The following is a 23,519-nucleotide window of genomic DNA, read 5'->3' as shown; positions in this document are numbered from 1 at the left end:
TTCCCTCAGGGTCTGGTGAGATGCTGCCCTTCTTTGCCCCCACCTCCAGTGGGGGTTCAGATTCAAAAGAATCTTGGAATTGGATTGTCAGACATGGTTCATGTGAGACTCTTAAGAGACCACACACCCCAGGTCTGTCCAGCTGGAGAACTTCCTGTCGATTCCAACTCAAAGATTCCTTTATTAGGTGCGCCAGTAGCCCCAGCAAAAAGTTTCTCTCTCAACGCAGACTAACAAGTCCGTCCATCCAGAAGAGGAATAGTTGTCTGCCATAGATATTCATCTCCACCTTCTGCCTTTTATCCCTAGAGCTAGGGTGGGCTTCACTAGCAGTGGTGGCTCTTCCTTCCCAAGGATCGGCCCACGGATTTCCACGGCTCTCCTCTTCTCTGCCTTTTGCACATCTGTGGATCAGCACTGGACCCAGCTGTTCCTCCTCTTCTTCAACAACCACCTCCAAACCTGAGGGTGTTGATTCTCCATCTGAGGACTGATGGACAGCCCAGGCTCTACCTCAGTCTTTCTCTCTACCAGCTCCATTCCCTCTTCCTCCTCGGAGTTCTCAGGCTGCCTTGATTCTGACCCTGAATGCCATACCTTTGCCTCATCTGATTCGGCTGCCGGAGGGGCCAGCAGCTGACAGGCCACAACACAAACACACACACATTTTGTGATTTTGTTCCTGAAGATGTGATGCAGTATATGCCTCAGCCAAACACTGTAACTGGTTGACTATCTGGTTGACTAGATAGTTGAGTCTCCTACTTAATTCATATGAACAGCATCTTCACACTTTGAGTGAGACCAGTAAAGCTCTATTATCTTCATTTCCCTTGAGATGAGATTGCCTCTGTCCCTCTTGGCCATTCATAAGACCTTAAGAATTTTGCTTTGTACTTGAGCTTGTACTTTTGTACCTGGGTGCCTGGGCATAGATTAGATCCTGCCTGTCTGTTGTGTGTTTTGTTTGTTTGTTTGTTTGTTTGTTTGTTTTATATCATGTTTGGTGTTTTGACTTGTTTTATTGTAAACCACCTAGAGTCACATAAAAGTGAGATGGGTAGCTACATAAATCAAGTAAGCAAATAAATACTCCATATGATAGAATGCATTAGGGAAGTTTCTGTGTGGAAATGATCTTGGGACACCAAGAGTTATAATCACAGAAGCCATAATTTAAATTGCAATCAGTGTTGGGAAAAGATGCTGGTATAGTACTGCACAGTGACGTGCAGTCAGGGGAGGCAGGAGAGGCAGAGACTCACCACTGTCATCATGAAAAGAAAAAAAAATGTAGAAGGAAAAAGGCTGAGATAGTTGCTGCCAGAGTCACAGTGGATGACTCTGCTTAGTGCTTAACTGTTTAAAAAAGCCTCTAAAACGTGCCCTCTACAGGAGGAGGCGGGAGAACCACGTGCCTCATCTAGTCTGACTTTATGATCACTCGAGCAGAGTTAAGCAAGGGTTAAAAGCTGAAAAATTCCTTATGTAAATGAGGCACATGGTTCTCTTGCTTCCTCCTGTAGAGGGCGTTTTTTTAGAGGCCTTTTTAAACAGGTAAGCAGAGTGATCCATTGGGGACTCTGGCAGCAGCTAACCCAGCCTTTTTCCTTTTAATTTTTTTTTCTTTTCATGATGACAGTGGTGAGGCTCTGCCTCCCCTGACTGCACGTCACTGGTACTGCATATCCCCTTTTTAAAGCACATTGCCACATAGCTTCCCAAGAAAGAAAACAAAGTTGTTTCAGGCAGAAGAGCAATACTTTGCATTAAATGCATTTTAGTGTTCTTTGTAGCAGTATATTACAACGGCACACAAACATTACAAAGTGAGCGTCCAGTGACTAGTGCAGATAAACAGAGCAGGTGAAAAGAGAAATATCCTTACCAAGTAGCTGAACCTTGTTTTCTGGGCTTTGCACGAGAACTGAACTCACAGAGTCAAGGTTGTCATAATTACTGCAGCCAAGTGGGCCCGTCCTGGTTTCAGTCACCTAAAGATGGGGAGTATATAGCTTTAATGTAAGTAAGTAAAACCTAAGTGAAACAAATAGAAGGTAACCCATTCTGATTCAAGGAGTTTCTTGGATTATCAGGAGGTACTTTTAATTGATGAAAAAGCTGACAATGGGAGGCAGAAAAACAGTGCAGCCTTTAGAATTCAGTGATTTAACCAAATGCTTCATATGGATGAAGGGTACCAGCCAAAGGGTGTGCTTATTAAAAGATTATGTTGTGGCCCAGCAGGAGCCGTTGGAGCTGCCACCAGACTCCGACAGCGAGGGGCCCTCTGAGTCGGTTCTGGAGGATGTGGAGGACCCTGGACAGGGTTCCGACTCCGAGCAGGGTGCAGAGAGGCTGGTTGGCCACCAGGAGGTGTCTGAGCCTTGGACCAGTGGGGAGGAGACAAGGGAGAGTGAGCCGGACGCCAGTAGTGAGTTGTTCCTGGATGCACGGCCTCGAAGAGCTAATAGGCGTCAGGAACAGTTGCGCAGTTACAGGAGGTAATTGCACTCAGCTGGTGGTCATTAGGCTCCTCTCCAGACTATAAAAAGACTACTTGTGCACACGCCCTTCTTGCAGAAGTCAACGCAGGAACGAATGTCGGAGAACATTGTTATGAGCTTGGCAGGCTGGATTGCTGCCAAGCCTTATCTGTGTTTATTGCTGCCCAAGCTTCTCTGTGCCGGTTTGCTGCCAAGGACCTGTCTGTCTGTTAATTAAATGCCGTAACTTATCTTTGGCTCGGAGGGTGCTTTGGTGTGGTACGAGGGGGGGTCAGAACAGGTAATGAAGCACAGCACACCTGGTGGGCAGGTGTTGAAGGAAGCTGCCTTATATGGTTTCATAAAGTTAGATGTAGACCACAGAATTGGTGCCATCATGCCATTGTCTCCTCTCTTCCATTTACACCATCCTGCCAGGGTGGTGCCCTCAGGTATACACATACCCTCTGCTTCAGAAGAGTCAATTCAGATCCTATTTCTAAATTCTGGACTATGCTATGTGCAAAATCAACAACTCATTGATTCTCTCGTGATTTTTCCCTGCTAACATGTTGTCTACAAAAGCTTCATTCTTCATCTGATTCTGTTTAAATGGGCCTGCATAAGTGTAGGCCTAACTGGTATCTAACTGGATCAAGTTGTAACTGGATCTCAAGAGTCTCTTGTCTTATTTCAATATACGTCTTCCCATTCATTACTGAAAATTCATAATTGCAAAAAAAGTTAAAGAGACATTCCCTTCTGAATGAAGCAGGATCTTGCCTCTTGCCTATTCTCCCTGCCATCATGAAACAACTTTCCCATTTCTTCCAATGTCATTCTTCTTTTCTACTTTTTATACATCAATCTTTATCAACATCACTCGTAAAATTCCATATCCCATTGCAATAAGTTATGTTTATTAAGTACATGAGTATAACATTTACCAGATAACGTAATTTATTCTTAGTAGAAACTATGCATTATGAAGTAGCATAGGATCGACACTGGATATATCATAGGCAATACATAAAGTGTCACTACAATTAAAATATCAATAGCAGTGAGGGAGGGAGTCTCTGGATTTAGCAATGCTCAGAGGAAGGATAGGAGCTGGATATTTATTTTTTTCAAACTGCCATTTGCCTTTTAGTATTGCTGCAAAACTGGTTAATGGTTTGCAAGAAAAGGATTTATTATTCTGGACTGCTTTGGTCAGATTCAGATCTTACCCAAGCCCTAAACAAACACAACTAATACGAAATTACCACATATTTCAGGAATCACTCCAGGTTAGCATCCTGAAGTACCTCCAGAAGAATCTCAAAATTAGAGCAAAATCAATAAGATTTATTTTAAAAATGTAAAATTCTCATAATCACCATATTGTGAGACTTTCTGCAAGAACACCCAAAAATTGACTGATTACCGATAATTTCAGTCAATTAATCTTTTTTTTAAAGGAAGAGATGAAAAATAGCTATTCATTGGTGTAGAACAGGAGTATCAAAGTCAAGGCTTAGAACTGAGGTACGGGGCCACACTGGAAACAGCAAAGGGCAGTCCGCTGTGCCGATTACCTCCCACAGACCCATTCGATCCCACAGATTAGGCCTCCTCCGTATTCCATCTGCCAGCCAATGTCGGCTGGCGACTACTCGGAGGAGGGCCTTCTCTGTGGATGCCCCGGCCCTTTGGAATGAGCTCCCCGTGGAGATTTGGACCCTCTCCACCCTTCAGGCCTTCTGGACGGCTGTGAAGACCTGGCTGTCCCAGCAAGCCTGGGGTTGAGTCCCCCCCCCTACTCGAATCTGCTGTGTCTGTTGTGCTTTTAAACTGTTTGTATTGTCTGATTGTCTTTGTCTTACTTTCTGTAATTTCCCCTCCCTTGGCTTTGTTCAGCCGCCCTGAGTCCCTTCGGGGAATAGGGCGGCCTACAAATTGAATAAAATCCAAATCCAAATCCAATTCTGTCGGCAAAAATGGAGCTTGGGAGCGCTTCATGTGCCCCCCCCCCCACCAGCTCTGTTTTGGCTGGCAAAGGATTGCAGGAGGCCATTGCAGCTGGAAACAGAGCTCAGGAGCTTGTTTTCGCTGGCAGAGTGCTTGGACCACCACAGGCGCCCCGACATGAGTGATGTTGAGCTGGCCATGCCCACTCTGGCCATGCCTACCCCCCCCCCGGTCAAAGACAACCGTGATGTGGCCCTCAGTGAAATTGAGTTTGACACCCCTGGTGTACAATATTAAACTGAACCCTCTAACTTAACTTAACTCCCTCTCAATTGGTTCAGAAGAATATCATGACTGATAGCATCAAAAACTAATAAAAAGTCCTGGTCATCTGATATGATTGGCTTTCATGAATCCCAATCATCCATGATGGAAACTAAAACACCTGATTCAAAACAGTTTAGATAATAAGATGTGATAATGAGATATACATGGAACTAGAAATCACTCTAAATTAGAGTAAGTATGAAAACGAATGAGAGACATTTCTTTTGAAGCCGATATGGAGCAGAGTCTTGCTGAAATATAATTAAAACAAAACAACCTTTGAAGTTTTTCTACTGTTACTTTTTATATTTATTACAGTTCTCTGACTATTTTTTTTATGGTGTTAATGCTGTTTATTTTGTTTTTATTTCTTATTTATTTTGTCAAATTTATTTGGGTACCATTTTGAATGATTCTGGGTGGCATACAACATGTTAACCATCATGGCTGCTTATACAGAAAGGCAGTATAAAAATAAAGGTATATTAATAAAATCAGCATAAAAATACAACAGAGTATAGTACTTATATTCAGTGAACAACAAAACCGCGCCCGACTAAACCGTGTCGCTGATGTCATCAACAGGGCGACAACAGCGCGGAGAAAGAAGCACGCTATAAACCCTAAACCTAAACTTAACCCCTAACCCTAAACCTAACCCTAAACCTAACCCTAAACCTAACCCTAAACCTAATCCTAAACCTAACCCTTAACCTAACCCTCACCCTAACCCTAACCCTAACCCTAACCCTAACCCTTAACCTAACCCTAAACCTAACCCTAACCCTTAACCTAACCCTAACCCTAACCCTAACCCTAACCCTAACCCTAACCCTAACCCTAACCCTAACCCTAACCCTAACCCTAACCCTTACCTTAAGTTAAATTGGCTTTCTTTGAACGCACTATTTAAAGCGCCCTTCTTTCTCCGCGCTGGCTGTTGTTGCTGCGTTGATGATGTCAGCGACGCGGTTTAGTCGGGTGTGGTTTTGTCGTTCGCCCTTTTGTCGGTTCACCCTTATATTCTAACTGGTCGAAATAATTTTAAATTCTTTAGAAGTATCTTCAAATATATATTGAGGTTACACAGGAGAAAGATTGATTCTCTCCCTGGCAAGACTGAATCTGATTTTTCCTTCCTAACAAGAAAGTTGCACACGAATATAAGTCCTTCCTGCTCAACTTAAAATTGTTTTAGTGAGGCATGTGCAGAAATATCTTCCAGTAGAATATTCCCCAAGTTGACATTGCCAGAACAGGAAGGGAGCATTTGCACAAATATATCTATCAACCCCAAAACTTAACAGTGGCAGTAAAAAAGGAGAAAATCCCCCAACCACTTCATGCATAGGAAATTAAATATAAAAGTACTTGGAAACATCAAGGCTGGCAAACTGGTTATATAAGCAAGAGTGAAGTACATCAAGTTTGTGACAGCGCAAGAGGCAGCACTGCTTCTAAAAAAAGAAAATAAATGTATAGTAATTGGCTTGTTGAGAGAGAAGATTCCCCCACCTGTACTTCCTTCTCTGAAATTCAGCATAATTAGCAAAACCAATTCCCCATACATAGCATACAGTCAACAGTTAAGGCCTGACTCTTGTTTGCTATTCCTCCCGATTCTTTGCGAAGGTGGAGGAGTAGAAATAGATGACTAACACAAAGATTTATAACTGTGGAAATCTCAGGGATGAGAGTTCTGATTAAGCAACCTGAAAATTATAGTCCTGGCACACAGAGAAGTTGATTGGGGGGGGGGGGGGATGAATTGAGATGTGTTCTGTCAAATGCAGAAGAAAAAGTAAAGTAGCCTGCATCCAACAGTTACAGTATACTCTGGGAGAATTTGCAGGGTTCCATCCAAAACTAAGACTGTCTTCTTCCTGGCACATTGGGTTGAAAAGAGGATTAGCTGGCGAGGCTGAAGAAAATGGGGAACGGATGGACCAGGAGTCTAACTCAGCATCAGAGGTGGGTTCCTACCAGTTCGCACCTGTTCGGTAGAACCGGTTCGTCAAATCTACCGAACCGGTTAGAAGAGCCGAGGTGGCGCAGTGGGTAGAGTGCAGTACTGCAGGCCACTTCAGCTGACTGCTATCTGCAGTTCAGCAGTTGAAATCTCACTGGCTCAGGGTTGACTCAGCCTTCCATCCTTCCGAGGTGGGTAAAATGAGGACCCAGACTGTGGGGGCGATATGCTGACTCTGTAAACCACTTAAAGAGGGCTGAAAGCCCTATGAAGCGGTGTATAAGTCTAACTGCTATTGCTATTGCTAAGAGGTTCCACCAGTGGACCCGGAAAGCAGGCCACACCTACAGAAGAGGTTCCAAAACCCACCACTGACACACACACACACACACACACACACATACACACACAGACTCACACAGAGAGAGAAAGAGAAAGGAAGGAAGAAATAAATAAATAAAAAAGAAAGAAAAAGAGAGAGAGATGAAAGAAAAAAAGGAAAAAGGGAGAGAGAGACAAAAGGAAGGAAGGAAAGAGAGAGAGAGAGAGAGAGAGAGAGAGAGAGAGAACATGGCCAGCAAGCCACTCCCACAAAGGAGGCCACACCCACAGAGTAGGTTCGAAAAATTTTTGAAACCCACCACTGCTCAGCATATATATTCATCTCCCCCCCCCTCAACACTTCTTTTGCAGCAAAGATGCAGCAGGAAAGTGTCACTTTAAGTCTCCGTGTACTTGCCTTTTGGCATTACTCTGTTTTGGAATTACTGAGTATCCATTTGAGTTTAAATTCTTTTTATTTCTCGTGGTTGCACCTACTTTTCTATCATGCCTGAAGGCACCCAGTGCCAGGAAAAAACAAAACAGAACAAAAGGCTAAGTGTGGCCAAGTGTAAAAGGTTATTCATCTTTTTAACAGCTTCATCTGGTGCAAAGCTAGAGTTGTTTTTCTAGGGGTCTCTTGTTGTTTTTTTAACCATGCTTCCCAATTTTGCAACTGCAGGGTCTCGGTTATTGTTCAGAGAAATGGTTTTGCACAGAGCTCCTTCTCAAGGGCCCTCTAAATAACCTTTCCTTGTGTGCCTCTAGATTTACCTTGATTGCAGCGGTTGCTATCTGGATATGGTGGAGACGTCTGAGGGTGCTCTCCCGATCAATGAAGTATGAGGCTGCCAGCTGATGCAGGGTTTCCAAGGAAACGGTCGCGTTACTTCCACCACTCCCTGAGAGGCTACCAGATTCTGCCTTCCGACTGAGCTTCCGTTTGTCCACAAAAATGGTCAAGGATTCTTCCCCTGTGAAGACATGAGGCTTTATGCTGAGTTGGGATACAGGATTCAGAAGCGTTGAGGTAATGGGTACATTTTGCCACAAAAGAGCACAATGAAGAAAAAGGCGGGGGGGAAATGCAATTTACAATTTGACTTACAACAATTCACTTAGTGGTCTTCAAAGTTAAGACATCATTTTAAAAAAAGTGACTTATGGCCATTTTTCACCCTTACGCCTCTTACAGGCATCCCCATGGTCATGTGAACAAAATTCAAAGAGTTGGCAATTGACTAATATTATTGACAGTTACAGTATAGCAGGATTATGCGATCAGCTTGTGTGACCTTTTGACAAGCAAAATCAATGGGCAAATCAGATTCACTTAACTACCACGTTACTAATGGAACAACGGCAATAATTCACTTAAAAACATGGCGCAATACTGGAAGAAGGAAGATTTGCCTACTATTCAAGAATGGATATTAAAAGTAACAAACCTAGCAGAGATGGCTAAAATATCTGCATATCTCAAGGACCACTCCAATGAGAGATATAAACTGGAGTGGAGAAGATGGATTGACTATACTCAAAATAAATATAATAAATATAAATAAGAAAATCCAGATAGTTTATGACTGAAAAAATAAGGAATGATATAATCTGTTTAGAGTTAGCCTAACAAAAGAGGAGTTAAAGCTCAAATGAAAGATGATACTAACTTTTTTTAAAGTTTATCTTAGAATATCTTTGTTAAAGATTTATACCCTGTATTGGTTCTGGGAAGCCGGAGGTGGAGGAAGGTTGGGGGTGGGTGGGGTTTGGGTGGGGAGGGTAGTGGGAGGGAGGTAAACATTTGTAAAAGTTTTTTTTTCCAAAAATTTTCAATAAAAAAAAATCACTTAAAAACTGTGACAAAATAGATTGTAAAATGGGACAAAACTCACTTAACAAAGGTCTCACTTACCAACTTAAATTTCGAGCTCAATTGTGGTCATAAGTCAAGGACTACCTCTATGTAGCTTGTAGGACAGCTTTAGTCAAGATTAATTATTTACTACCATCAACATCATCTTCATCTGTCATAAGCCACCATTCAATAAGACTCATAGCACAAGTAGGCATACTTCACACCCCATACTTAATCATCTTGAATTGAGATTATAATGTGTTTAACCCAGCATATTATTTATAAGATAACCAAGAATGGACAGAGAGCAAAGAACACATGGAGACCAGGAAGATGATATCGGGAAGATCTGTTTGTAGGAGATTGGTCTACCTATGATTGTTGTTTTTAGGATCAAATCAATAATTAGATAAGAATGTTTTGGAATCAATCATTCAATCAGAACATTGCGTGTGTTGAAGTTGTTTTAACGCGAACCAAAGAGGCCTTTTAAAAAACAAGTTTACATCCTATTCTTACGCATGCCAGTGCTGTGTGTGAGGTAATTTAAGGTGGTTCTAACAAGTGTCGTCGGCATCTTCATATCTGGTCACATGGGTGGCAAGCCACTCCCATCCGGTCACATGGGCACCAAGCCACTCCCACAAAGGAGGCCACACCCACAGAGTAGGTTCGAACAATTTTTGAAACCCACCACTGGTAAAAATACAGATTAGATGAAACCTGGTTCAAAAACAGTAACTGTGAGAGGGACCTTAGAGTCCTAGTGGACGATCACTTAAACATGAGCTTTAAATATGAACAACTTGCCTTCAGAAGTTGTGAGTGTTTCATTGGAAGTTTTCAAGAAGAGATTGGATAGCCACTTGTCTGAAATGATAGGGTCTTCTGCTTGATTAGGGGTTGAACTAGAAGACCTCCAAGGTCCTTTCCAACTGTATTCTGATTCTAAGATCCCCTGCTTCTGTGAAATGTCTTACTATATAGTAGAGTCAGATCCAATCATAATAGAGATAATTACTATACAGTGCATGGCACATAAAAACTCAGTTGCTCAAGTACTTGAAATCTTTAGCACATCACAGCATTAAAAAGGATGGTTCATGTGAGTAAAAGAGGGGAAATGATGTCAATCTGGCAATGGAAAAGGTATTATTTAAACCAAGCAATCACTGGCATAGTGAAATATCACTAATTGTCTTCAGTCTCTTGGCAAGCTTGTTCTGTTGCTAATACTAGATGGGACTTATAGATTTTTTAAAATCCATACCGCTGCTTTAAGTCCTTCTTTGAACTATGGCTTTAATCAATAACAAATCCTCCACACCAATGAATCCTAGTATGATAAATCCTTAGAGAAAAGTGTGAACTGCTTCGCCGGCTGCTTTCTAGGGCAATTCTCTTGACCACCATGCTTCACACAGCCTGAAGTTAGAATTAATTCTTTTCCTTTTGAGGAAGTGGTCATGTATCTTCACTCTCTCTTCAAAGCTATTTTTCAATAGAAAACGGCATCTTGTCCAAAGTTACAACTCTCTTTTTAGCTTTTTATACATTAGCAAATGTGGGTTGCGGAGGAGAAAAATGTATGGAAATCCTCTCAGAGGCCAGAAAAATTATTGAGAGGAGTGAATGTTATATGGATAAAGAACTGGATCATTCATTCATTCATTCCAGTGGTGGGTTTCAAAAATTGTTCGAGCCTACTCTGTGGGTGTGGCCTCCTTTGTGGGAGTGGCTTGCCGCCCATGTGACCAGATATGAAGATGCCGACGACACTTGTCAGAACCACCTTAAATTACCTCACACACAGCACTGGCATGCATAAGAATATGATGTAAACTTGCTTTTTAAAAGGCATCTTTGGTTTGCGTTAAAACAACTTCAACACACGCAATGTTCTGATTGCACCACAAATGCAGTAGTCATCCTTACCTTTCACAGAGGCACTGAGTTTTATAAATAGGAGCAGGATAGTGTAGAATAATCATATCCAAGGACCAGTGGTGGGTTTCAAAACATTTTGGAACCTCTTCTGTAGGTGTGGCCTGCTTCCCGGGTCCACTGGTGGAACCTCTTCTAACCGGTTCGGTAGATTTGATGAACCGGTTCTACCGAATAGGTGCGAACTGGTAGTAACCCACCTCTGATTCATTCATTCACTCACTCACTCAAGTTTCTTCCACTCACTATTGAGAAATACCTGCAGTTTTTGTGGCAAGTGGTTTCAGAAGTGGTTTGCCATTCCCAGAGAGCCCTGACTGTGCAATAGTTAGAATGCAGTAATGTTGTCTATTGAATTAAAATTCTTGAGCTGGAAAGAGGGACCTGTCAGCTGAAGGGGGAGGAGCATTCTTGAGCACAGAGCATTGTGGTACCAGTTGGAGGATACCTGAAAGGAATGTTGTGATGTTGCATCTCCTTCTGCCTCTAATTCTAAAGAGATGACAGTAATAGAAATTGGAGTTGCCTTAGACTATTCTAACGTTTCATAGTCCTTCTGTCTCTAACTGATTCTAAAGAGATGACAGTGATGGAAATCTTTGCCAACATGATTCCGAGGCTGCAGACTGTGGTTCACAGAGGGAGGTTGCAGGGAAATGTTATGAAGACACAGAGCCATGACACATCTTTCCCGAAGACAAGTGCCGTTCCCTGATGGGGAAAGCAGTTATGTGATCATGACAGATATTGTCAGGATGTGACAATGTAATAGGTAGAGGGGAAGCACTATCTCTAAGGGCAATTGCTATGAACTACAGTTTCTATGCAATCCTCATATATTCTTCCCATTTAGACAACTGATCTTGCCCTGGGTCTCTTCATATCTGTGCTTTAACATGGCATAACAATTATTAAAACTGGATTGAGCTGCGTAGTTGCAACCCTGGGCATTGATTACTTGAGAAAAAACCCCACCTAAGGCAGTGACTCTGTTTCCAAACACATATTCAGAAGATCCACATATTATGCACCAATCCTTCCAAATAACTCCATGCATGCCTTTTTGAGTCCTTTTGTCTCATCAGAGCTTATTTAAAGAGTAAATGATATTCATCTTAATAAACAATTTGAACTGCCAGGGCTGTTACAGTCAGGCTGTGTCTACTGTAAATGCTTCAGGAAATATATTTAATACAATATAATCTTTGCTGATACAGCTCAAATATATTGTTTGTGAGCTTAATGTATGAACAGAAAACTAAGTATTTACCTCCAAGAGTTGCTGAGAGAAGAAAGTGGGTCCCGTATTTTTTAATCAAGTTCTCTGTGATCTGTTGAAGGCTGGGCCGACGCCCCAGAAGACGAATGTTGCGGATGAATTCTGGAGCTAGAGGCAAAGGCAAACTGAAGAAATCTTTTCTTTCCAATGCCAAGTTATTGACTTTCCAACGAGCAAATTCTCTGGAAGAAAATAGTAAGACAAGAATATAAGGAAGACTAGCAGTCAACAAAGCAGATCACACTCAGGAGGCTCTAGAATTTATGTAAATCAAAAAAGAAAGAGGAAATTTCTAGCCCTCAGGAATAAGCAACAGGTGGTGGTGTAAAAGATAATTTCCTCAATTCTGGAGGGATCTCAGATTTTTTTTAACACAACCGTTTTTAAGTAGACTTTAAGTGCTATATGACATGGAAGGAAGATAAAACTGGAAACATATTTAACCTACTGAATATTTTTCTAATAGAAATATTCAGCAGACTGACTTCACTGCTGAATTGAGTGCTTACTTTCTATTTTCTTCATACAGGGAGAATGAACACAATGAAATCAAACTTTATTACAGTCCAAAACTAGCATAAGAAGGGTGTTGTACAGGAAATTAAAAAGCATAAAAGATACAACAGAAAATAGATTGCACACAAAAAGCTAAATAGTATAAAAACAAAACTTTAAACATATTACAAAAGGAGTGGTTGGAGCAGTAAATGGATATAGAAGAGCATGACAAACTAAACTAAATAATACAGAGCATCCTAGGTGCTCATTAAAACTGATTTGCAGCACAGATCATCCATCATTGGATGGATTTTAAGTGTTACTGTACAGAACCTGGCAACATTGGATGCTGTAGAACGGTTGGTAGATGGGAGTAGCAGGGAGGTGCAAAATCGTTCTGGGCTCCCTGTGTATTTATACAGTTGTTGTAGAAAAGACAGGACACGGAAGCCAGCTCTTCAGAGAAGGAAATGTTTATTGTGCAGGTTCAGGCACAATGGCCTGAACAATGAGTGAAAGTCAGGAAATTCCTTATATAGTTTATCGCTTTCAGTTAAAGTCATCTGTTAGTTTTGGAAACACCCCTCAAGATTTGCCCTTGAGTTACAGCAATATTATGTCTACAGGAAGTCATAATACATAGTCAGCCAACGGACAGACATGCATGTATTTTGAGGAACTAACAATGTGTCTACTAAACAGATTTACAACCAAGCCAGCAAATAGGTTAAAATAGATACTTTGCTTCAGCAGATTTCATGTGCAGAATTCCTTCTAACTCGTGTCTAACCGCACCATGTCCTTGCAATTTCTATATATGAACAGTTAAAGCTTAATATAATGAAACCCTAGTTTGGTTCAGGCTTGAGGCCTGACACCTTACAGCAATGATGAGATGAGGCTAATACAAATGCCTCTGTAATACAGGCACCGGAGAACTAGATGTTCTATTGTTTCTACGTGTCCAGAGCCACAGATGCATAGGAAATCTTGCTGTATCAGCCTTGAATGACAGCTAAGAAAAGAATGTGTCATTATGCCAGAGGAAAGCCCTTGGGTGGTTAGGTACTTCAAGATTAGTTAAGTATGCCACAGAGAGACAGAATATCTCTTGGGTTCACTGGCAGTAAAGGTTGAAGACCTGGCCAGGTCCGGTTGACGCTCTGTGACTGCTACACACTGTTTAATGAGTGCTATGGCCTGAACATATTGCATACTAAATAGAAGACCTAGAGAGAAGCCCAAGATGAAATTGTAGTTGTTGCTGTCTTTTTCCTTGTTAATTGAGAATCATCCTTCATAGTGGAGCAAGGCCAAGGTGAAGAAAGGGTAGTCTGAGACAATAGTTGAGTCTCATCACCTATACTCTAGCTTCTACTTTCATGAAGTCTGTTTTAGTCTCAGGGTGGCATTAGAGACACAGTTTGGAGTTTGAATGATTAATCTTTGAAATCTGGACTGAAAAAGTTGTAATGGGACAGAATTGGAGAAGGGGGGGGTCAGCTGGGCACCATAGAGAAGTTGTGCTATTAGCTTGGCTTCAAATACTGCTGGTATATAGTGGCCATCTCTTATCTTGAGGAATTTAAGGAATGCAAATCCTTATCTGTGCATTTGTCTTCAGGGGATTTCCTACTGTTGGAAGAATATAGGACTATTTCCCAAATATTTGAAACAGGACACCTGCTCAATCTCATAGCCATGTATCCTCCATTGATTCTTACACCTTTGGCAAGTATTTTTTTGCAAATCTTGTTTTTCTCATACTTGAGTTCTAGTCAGTGGTGGGTTTCAAAAATTGTTGGAACCTACTCTGTGGGTGTGGCCTCCTTTGTGGGAGTGGCTTACTGCTCATGTGACCGGATGGGAGTGGCTTGCCACCCATGTGACCGGATATAAAGATGCCGACGACATTTGTCAGAACCACCTTAAATTACCTCACACACAGCACTGGCATACATAAGAATATGATGTAAACTTGTTTTTTCAAAGGCATCTTTGGTTTGCGTTAAAACAACTTCAACACACGCAACGTTCTGATTGTACCACAAACGCAGTAGTCATCCTTACCTTTCACAGAGGCACTGAGTTTTATAAATATGAACATGATAGTGTAGAATAATCATACCCAAGGACCAGTGGTGGGTTTCAAAAAAGTTTGGAACCTCTTCTGTAGGTGTGTCCTGCTTTCCGGGTCCACTGGTGGAACCTCTTCTAACCGGTTCGGTAGATTTGACGAACCGGTTCTAGCGAATAGGTGTGAACTGGTAGGAACCCACCTCTGGTTCCAGCTGCTTATCCTTGCAATACTGTCCTAGTGGTCTCAGTGCTCTTTTAAGACACTTGAGAATATTGCTACATCACTGCCTAGAATAAAAGAGAAATGCATCTTCCAGCCAGTTTGTGGGAGTGAAAATTGAGGTAATGGTCCAATATGTACTTGATATAGAATTAGGAATGGGGCCAATATGCAGCCTTGCTTTATGCCTTTCCCAGTTCCGATAGCCTTGATGAGGCAGCCACATTGAAGCAGTTGACATCATGGTGAGAGAGGAAGTAAATAAAACAAGGAGCTCTGGTGGATATAAACCACCCAGCCACATTCCAGGTGGAAAGGATGACATTATGCTGGTGAATAAATACTTAAATGTGAAGCAGAGGTATTGTACACTTCGTACTGGGTGGGTGATTTTTGCAAGAGTAGAAGGTTCATATTAGTTGACAGTTGAGGCTCCTATAGTTATGTCTCCTTCCATGGGGGAGGAGAAGTGGCACAACAGGCTTCACCTTCTTCTCTTCCAAATGTATGTCCATCAGGAGAATCAGTGCAGCATGGGCAGTGAAATGTGGATCACTGGCAAGCAAGGATCCCAAGCATTCTTTGTGGGTTGTCCAATGTTAAGTGGAAATGAAGGGAATTGTTTCCTCTAAGAGTCAGGTTCCTATGGGCCAGAAGAGGCACCTTAGTTTTGGAGGCAGATGAAGTTAAATCTCCAGACTGGGTTTCTGTGTTGTTTGTCTGGGCTTTGTTACATTTACAAGCTCTTTCTTTTGGTTAACCGCTGCTTGGGATTACATGGGTTTCTTGAGAATTTCTGGTGTAAAACTTCCAGAGGAGTCACTGTCAGTGCCACTTTCACTGTTATTGATGAATCAGTGTCATGTGCTGACAGCTTTCTAGGTGTCTTGGTCATAGAAGAGGCAATAACACGAGATAGTTTAGAGGTTGAGCAACTCAAAGGGGCAGGTGAATTAAATTGGGCTGGACTTTCATATCACTACCAGCACTGGTAGGGCACATCAAGATTGTTTTGATGTCAGCAAGTTCCCCACACCCTTCAGATGAATGAGTTCTGAGTTTATAGCTTCCTCTTTTGAAGTTTGCTTAACCTCTTTGCTGCTGCCAAGTCTGGCAGGTTTATTGCTTTTGGAAGTGTGTGTGTTTTATGGATCTTATCTGCAAGTTCATGACCTTTTGTCACTTTTCGAGCGATGAGGTTGCTGACGAAGTCTCCTTAAAGACTCTGATGGTTTGGAAGTGATAAGTCCGCCTGTAGGAATTTGCTCATTTGAATGAATCTGGAAAGGGAGAAAAGGTGGAGAAAAAAAACCTAAAAGGATTGATTTGGTGTTTCTTACACTGGGTAAATAGCAGAGGTGGGTTTCTCGCCCCGTTCCAATCAGTTCGGTTGGAACGGGGCCGGCGGCGTCCTCGTGCACGCGCGCGGTGCACACATGCGTACTAGCGTCTGCGCGACGCTCCAGCTGCTCCTGGAGGATCGCGCAGGCGCTGTATGCATCCTGCGCATGCGTAGAAGCGCAGAACTCGTCAAAACCGGGTAAGGACCACGGGCGGGCGGGCGCGCCCTTAGCCGTTCCCGGAAGTTACTTACTTCCGGGTTCGCCCTCCAACCGGTTCGCAGGGACCGCCGTGAACCGGTTGAAACCCACCCCTGGTAAATAGTGAAAACCAAGTGAAAGCCAAATGTTCTGCTTTGGCAGTTTAGGATCTAAGATAGGGAGATCACAATAAACTCGAGGTTGTTCCATCTGTGGGCATTCCCATGATTTCCTAGAAGGAGTCACGTTTTTCTGTACTACATGGCATGGTTGGCTAAATTAACTACTTCTGGATGCCTGGATGAATAGGCTGCCAGAATGCTGACTGTGGCCAGCTTCTGCTGCAGTATTAATTCCCAGGGATTTGCAGATCAAGGGCTTGTTGGAAGTCTTGGCTGCAGCAAATTATCATAGACCCCTGCTGGGAGTCGGGACAAATTTGGGCTGAGTCTTTGAAGTCAGGGAGGTGGCTTGTCTTATGACTGGGCTCTGTGTTATCATAATCTTTGGAAGTGAATGGTTCCTCAGGCAGATTTTGTTGTTGTTTGTGCAATGGGGGAGATAGGCATTTGTTGTGGCCCAGCAGGAGCCGTTGGAGCTGCCACCAGACTCCGACAGTGAGGGGCCCTATGAGTTGGCTCTGGAGGATGTGGAGGACCCTGGAAAGGGTTCCGACTCTGAGCAGGGCTCAGAGAAGCTGGTTGGCCACCAAGAGGCGCTTGAGCCTTGGATCAGTGGGGAGGAGACAAGGGAGAGTGATCCGGACGCCAGCAGTGAGTTGTTCCTGGATGCCCAGCACCGAAGAGCTAATAGGCGTCAGGAACAGTTGTGCAAGTACAGGAGGTAATTGCACTCAGCTGGTGGTCATTAGGCCCCTCTCCAGACTATAAAAAGGACTGCTTGTGCACACGCCCCTCTTGCAGAAGTCAATGCAGGAACTAATGTCGGAGAACATTATTGTGAGCTTGGCAGGCTGGACTGCTGTCACGGCTTATCTGTGCTGGATTGCTGCCCAAGCTAGTCTGTGCCGGTTTGCTGCCAAGGACCTGTCTGTCTGTTAATTAAATGCCATAACCTATCTTTGGCTCGGAGTGTGTGTTGGTGTGGGACGAGGGGGGTCCGAAAAGGCGTTAATCCTGAATTCTGTTTTTCTTTGTTTCTCTGCTTGGTTAGATATATGGGTCCCAGTCAGTGGTGGGTTGCCAATTTTATTACTACTGGTTCGGGCGCGCAACATTTCTGCGCATGCACAGAAGCGTCCAGGCAGGTGGGCAGAGCTTCCCACCGCTGCTATTACCAGTTCACAAGATGAATGTACAACTTGTCTGTTGCATAAAGACTTCATAAACCTAAGACTCCAGCAGGACATCAAATGTGACTGACAGACAAAAAAATGACATCATATGTAAAGTAACCATCCTCTGCTACCAAATGTGATCTTCCCGTGGTTCGTCCATGAGGCCAATGTGGAGAAAAGACAGGACACGATCTTTCTTGGGATGGAGCGACCCAGATTGGGGGTCTGAGAGCCCCTTTTATTGAGATAGGACAAAGGCAGGAGGAGCAATAGCATGTGGTTAAAAACAGCCTGTAAAAGTACAATTTCTAATCTACTGCTCAGGGAAGTTCTGTCTATATATGGTCAAATCCTGGATGTCATTGGTAGGGCACATCTCAGGATGTTATGTTATGAACTATCAGGATGTTATGGGGTTTTAGGAATTTGTTTTCTCCTGTGTGGTTCAGCGTGGCCGCGCATGCCCCGTTATGCACTGGGCCATGGGTGATCCACACCTACACAAGGAATTATATTACAACAATCATAAAATATGACTTGATTACCACATAGAAAAAGTGTTTATTATAGATCTGGGGGAAACAACAATTACAAGCGAATGAATTTTCAAAATTATAAAATGGGTAGGAATTCGCAGCCAATAATCTTAGCACTCCCTCCACTTTTCATTTGGGGTTTATACAGACTCAAAGCAAAGAGTTACCTCGAATGATGGGGGGGGGGAATCTAAGTAGGTTGAAGACTTATAAGAGATCTTGGATGGACAACCACTAAAGAATTGGGGAAGTCATATTCTTGCTAATTATGGGGAACTGGAAAGTTAAAAAATTATTGCTAATTATGTGCCACTTCAGACTGTAAAGTAGAAAATGATAATGAGGGAACTTCTTTCAAGGAAATGATTTCTGATTATTAATAAGAAAAGTGCTGAATAGACAGCCTGCCAATGACAGCTTATCATTCCTGTTTAACAAGGAGGAGCAAAATGGGAGAGAACTGAAACACGGCATCAAACTGCTCTCATATGAGAAGTAGAAAAGGAGACTTTGTTTTCCACAATACGTAAGAGTTAGGCAAATGAAGTTTTTTTAGCTGGAACATATTTGTATATGGGGGAAAATGATACTTTAAAAATAATAAATTTATTATGGCATAAACCTTTGTGACTTTACAGCCATTCTTAAATGCATCTATAGTTGTTAAGAGTGATTGTTAATGAAAGATTATTAGATTTGGTTGCATAGATTTAGCCTTTAACCAAATATTACACAAAGTGAATAGTTAGGCTTTAACTAACAATTAAATAGTCTTTAATTATTCAGCCTGAGGACATTACTTCTCATCCTATCAAAACTTATCCCAGAATAAATGCTGTCAAACAGATCAACTTGATTAATGCCCCTAAAAACATGTTTGCAAGTAGCTGATGAAAGACATATAATTTTAAGATTTTAAATTTTATTTCTTAAGTTAATCACAACCTATCCCACTCACATTTATTTTTAGCCGTTATAAATATACTTACAAAAATAACTTATTTTTATGTTTTTAGTAAACATATTAATTACTCAGAAATAATCCAGCTTTTATCTCTTTTTCTATAAAATAACTAGAGGTTAAAGAACAAGACATGATCCCAGAATGGATTATCATAAACTGGAATGGTAAAAGTAGTTTTATTACATATCTGTCTAAGGGGGAAAGGATAACAAGCATTACACTCCAATTTTTTTTTGAGAATCAGGCTAGATCAAAAACAAGTACTTCTAAAACTTTTAGATAAAAAATATCAGATAGCAAGATTAGAAAAAGCATACCTTGGAGAAAGACATTTCTGAATAGATCAGGGTCCACTGAGTTGAATGGAAAGGTGATCTTACCAGTGTAAAGTAACTTCATAGAGTCTGATTTAAAATCTTTTATCAATGAAATAGAAAGTACTTTTTGAACTTTCTGAAAAAATTACCTGAAACACCGATTGTATGTAGTATATGCCAGCCAAATGATCAAAATCTGTGTCAAGGAAAGCCTTGAACGGTGAAAATTATACTTACTTTTCCTGTTTTTATTGTTTAAATATATATATTCAAGTGAATGCATATATATTATGTTGCAGCTGCCATAAATTAATTAAATTAAGACAATGTGCAGCCCTCTCTCTTAATTAGCATAATTCATTTAAAAATAATCTGTGTTGCATTCTTCTTTTTGGACCCAGAGATAAGACTTTGTTACTATTTGTCAGCATTCCAAGTATCATGTAGAATTAAATCAGAGTCCAAGGCAAAACGATCCTTAAAGTTCCAATTTAATAAAGCAGACATCTTAGCACATTGCTATGGAATCCCAATTCTGGAAATTACATCAGAATCCCACCCAGTTAAAAGTTCATGATCTTATCCCCACACCCACAAATCCATCACATGGTCCAATCTTCTTCTTCCACGCTGGCATCTCCACCCAGCTGCTTCCGGTCAGGTGTAAAAGTGCGGAGACAAAAGATGACGTTGGCTTCTAGTAAAGAATGACAACAATACATTCCACAATCCTACTCCTTTCTATTCCCCCCTCCCATCAACTATACTAATGAAACAGCATAATGAAAAAAGAGAAAGTGTGGCAGGGCAAAATTCTAAAAGGAATATAATTGCAGGCTTGACAACAGGGCACCTCTAGTTCTTGTACTGCATCTGAAGTCAAATACTTGTTTTACACACAATAGATCCATTAATTCATCCCCTACATTTTCAGTTTAAAATGATAATCAAATGTCAGCTTGGATCTGCAGGAATTTTCCAGAGGAAAGATGGGGACAAAACTGCAGATGAAATGGGCCTGTAATTTGCTACTGCACAACTATGCATTTTCTTGTATGTGCACTTTGCTATTTTGACATTTTGGAGTCCAATAGTACTAAAGCAGCAGAGCGTTGCATCCAAATTTCACACAGCATGATCACGAATTCCAATGCATCTTTATTTGGAGTGAGGGATCTTAAAGGAACTGAGAACAAGTTCCATTTGCCATGGAACTTCTTCTCAACCTTTATCTCAGCAACCACACCCACACCGGCGTCTGAGATAGAAAAAGGAAAAGTCCCACAGGGGATTTTTAATCCTTATTCCTAGCCCCCATGTTGTTCATGAGGGAAAAAATGTGTTTAGCAAAAATTTAGACAAGCATCAGCTGTCAGAAGTTTGGAGAACAAGGTAACCATCTAGCTGTCCTTTGAGGTCAGCTTCCGTGTCTCTACAGATATAGCCCTCAACTTACAATCATTTGTTTAGAGACTGTTCAAAGTTATAACGGCACTGAAAAAAGTTATTTATGATCTTTCCTCACATATATGACCATTGCAACATCCCCATTGCCATATGATTGAAGTTTGGGCACTTGGCCAAAGTTTGGCCATGTGCTCCGGCCCTCTGGAACGATCTCCCCGTGGAGATCCGGACCCTTACTACCCTTCCGGCCTTCCGCAAAGCAGCCAAGACCTGGCTGTTCCCGCAGGCCTGGAGCTGTTGAATTTGTCCAGCCCCATCCTAAGTTGTGAATATTGTGATCTTTTCACTCAGGTCGATGGGCGCTTCAAGTTAGCTGTGACAATGTAATAAGGGTTCAGCGGAGAGGCGGTTTCTGTAAGCAGGGCAATAAAGATGAGGCTAGAATCAACACCAGAATGTTTCTTTCCTGCCTTCCTTACAGGATTAACCCTGTAAAGTGGAGAAAAACAAAAGGGAATTTCTTCCAAAAACCAGTTCTCCAAATTGCTTGGAAAGTTAACAACAGGTTCTCCCGAATAGGTGCGAACTGGCTGAATCCCACCACTGGTCAAGAGATTGACATTTCCAACCTTCCCAGCTAGCTTCTGACAAGCAGTCAACGGGGGAAGCCAGATTCATTTTACAACTGCATGATTGCTTAAGAATAGCAGCAGCCATTTGCTTAACGAGAAAAAGATTGAAAAAATAGGGTGCAACTCACTTAACAACCACTTTGCATAGCAATGGAAATTCTGGTCCCAATTGTAGTCGTAACTCGAGGACTACCTATATTTCATGTCATGCTAAGTATGGTTTAAAAGCTACGTTGGTAGTTATGTGATTAGTGTTTACACATTCATCTTGGAACTCTGCATTATTTCTGGCTTTGCCAATCATCCCTTACTCCCTTGCTCCCCTTCCATCTTCCCCAATCAGACTTAATTAAAGTGTTTGCAAGCCATTGCCTGGCTTTAATTACCCTGAAATTTTCAAAATTAGAATGAAATTGGCTGATCATTGTTTACAGAGGCATTGTTTGGAGAACACAGCAGGCAGTTGAAATCATCTTCATGCCAGTCATCAGAAGAGTGAAGAGTATGTGCCACCTCTGAAGCTGAGGCCTGGTTGGCACATGCCATAAGAGTTCCTTCACAGGTGGCAGATGTTAAGTTGATATATGTGAAATTACTGAGTGTCAACATGTTTATCTTTGGCAGAGGCCTCAGTGCACGGAATCTCTGTTCTGATTCATTGCTTTCTTCTAATTCAGTCAGGCTGTCATACTGTAGAAAGTCTATCCATCACAGGAATTCTTCATCTGTGTTGGATGGAGAAAGAAGGGTTGTGTTTACACGAGACATTGATCTGTAATCTAATTTTAAAAAAACCCAAACTTTAGCCCTATCAAGGTTTGGAACCCAGCAAATCTGATTAATTGGTGGATCAACATGTCATGCAAACTCAGACAAGAAGAAAAATGGGATTATGTTAGCCATGGGCAAGGCAGGGGTGGGTTTCAACCGGTTCACGGCGGTCCCTGTGAACCGGTTGGTCGCCGAACCCGGAAGTAAGTAACTTCCGGGAACGGCGAAGGGCGCGCCCGCCCGCCCGTGGTCCTTACCCGGTTTTGATGAGTTCTGCGCTTCCACGCATGCGCAGGACGCATACAGCGCCTGCACGATTGTCCAGGAGCAGCTGGAGCATCGTGCAGACGCTAGTACGCATGCGTGCACCGCGCACGTGCACGAGGACACCGCCGGCCCTGTTCCAACCAAACCGCTTGGAACGGGGCAAGAAACCCACCCCTGGGGCAAGGGATCTGTTGAACACAAGTAATGCCTTCTCCAAAGATGCAGTGCAAAAAAAGAAAAAAGAATCAAGGATAATATATGAAAGCCCCTTATCTCCAATCTCCCAGACAGAAACCAATCAGCTGACAGACAACAATAACTGTCAAGACATACATGGTTGGGAAGACAGCTGTGCTATCTATCCCATTTTTCATTTTTCTGAATATCTCCAGATCCTCCTGTAATGACAATTGTCATCGGGCAATGTTATATCACCTGACTCAGATGGGGTTCATGCAATATACTAAGTCATAGTTTGTTTAATCATGTTCACTGAATAAATTACCATTGGCCATATTTACTGAATATGCTATATGCAAAGAAATTATGTTATGGTTTAGAAGGCAATGGGTAAGTGTGTCTTATTTCTTTCCCTATCAGGATAGTCCTTTGTATCCTACATTTATTCCCTAGCTATTCTTGAGCATTTAATTTGATCCACATTTTCAGGACTTGTCAGATTTTTTTATTTGTTAAATCATTTTTGCTGCCCATCTCACTGTATTATACCTTCCAACATTTGAAAGGCTGCCCATTAAAAATTGAAATGTAGACAAACTAAGTGTTTGTAGAATAGCATATGTTTAGAAATGTGTACCTTGGGAAAAATAATATTCAGTATGAGAGTAAAATG

General features: G+C 41.9%; 1 protein-coding gene across 1 annotated transcript in view; it reads right to left on the bottom strand.

Annotated features, from left to right (window-relative positions):
* Positions 1 to 23,519, bottom strand: part of BRINP2 (BMP/retinoic acid inducible neural specific 2) — a 156,829-nt gene that overhangs the window by 29,690 nt on the left and 103,620 nt on the right. Inside the window, exons 3-5 of the mRNA XM_087726799.1 lie at positions 12,129 to 12,319; positions 7,831 to 8,030; positions 1,889 to 1,994 (exon numbers count right to left, since the gene is read on the bottom strand). Of these exons, the coding sequence (XP_087582925.1) occupies positions 1,889 to 1,994; positions 7,831 to 8,030; positions 12,129 to 12,319 (497 nt within the window). The remainder of the gene's footprint in view (positions 1 to 1,888; positions 1,995 to 7,830; positions 8,031 to 12,128; positions 12,320 to 23,519) is intronic.

This window comes from Thamnophis sirtalis, unplaced genomic scaffold (genome assembly GCF_051295495.1).
Source record: "Thamnophis sirtalis isolate CommonGarterSnake01/CBP01778 unplaced genomic scaffold, rThaSir2_p1.2 scaffold_12, whole genome shotgun sequence".
NCBI classification, from domain to species: Eukaryota; Metazoa; Chordata; class Lepidosauria; order Squamata; family Natricidae; genus Thamnophis; species Thamnophis sirtalis.
This window is presented reverse-complemented; position numbering and strand designations above follow the sequence as displayed.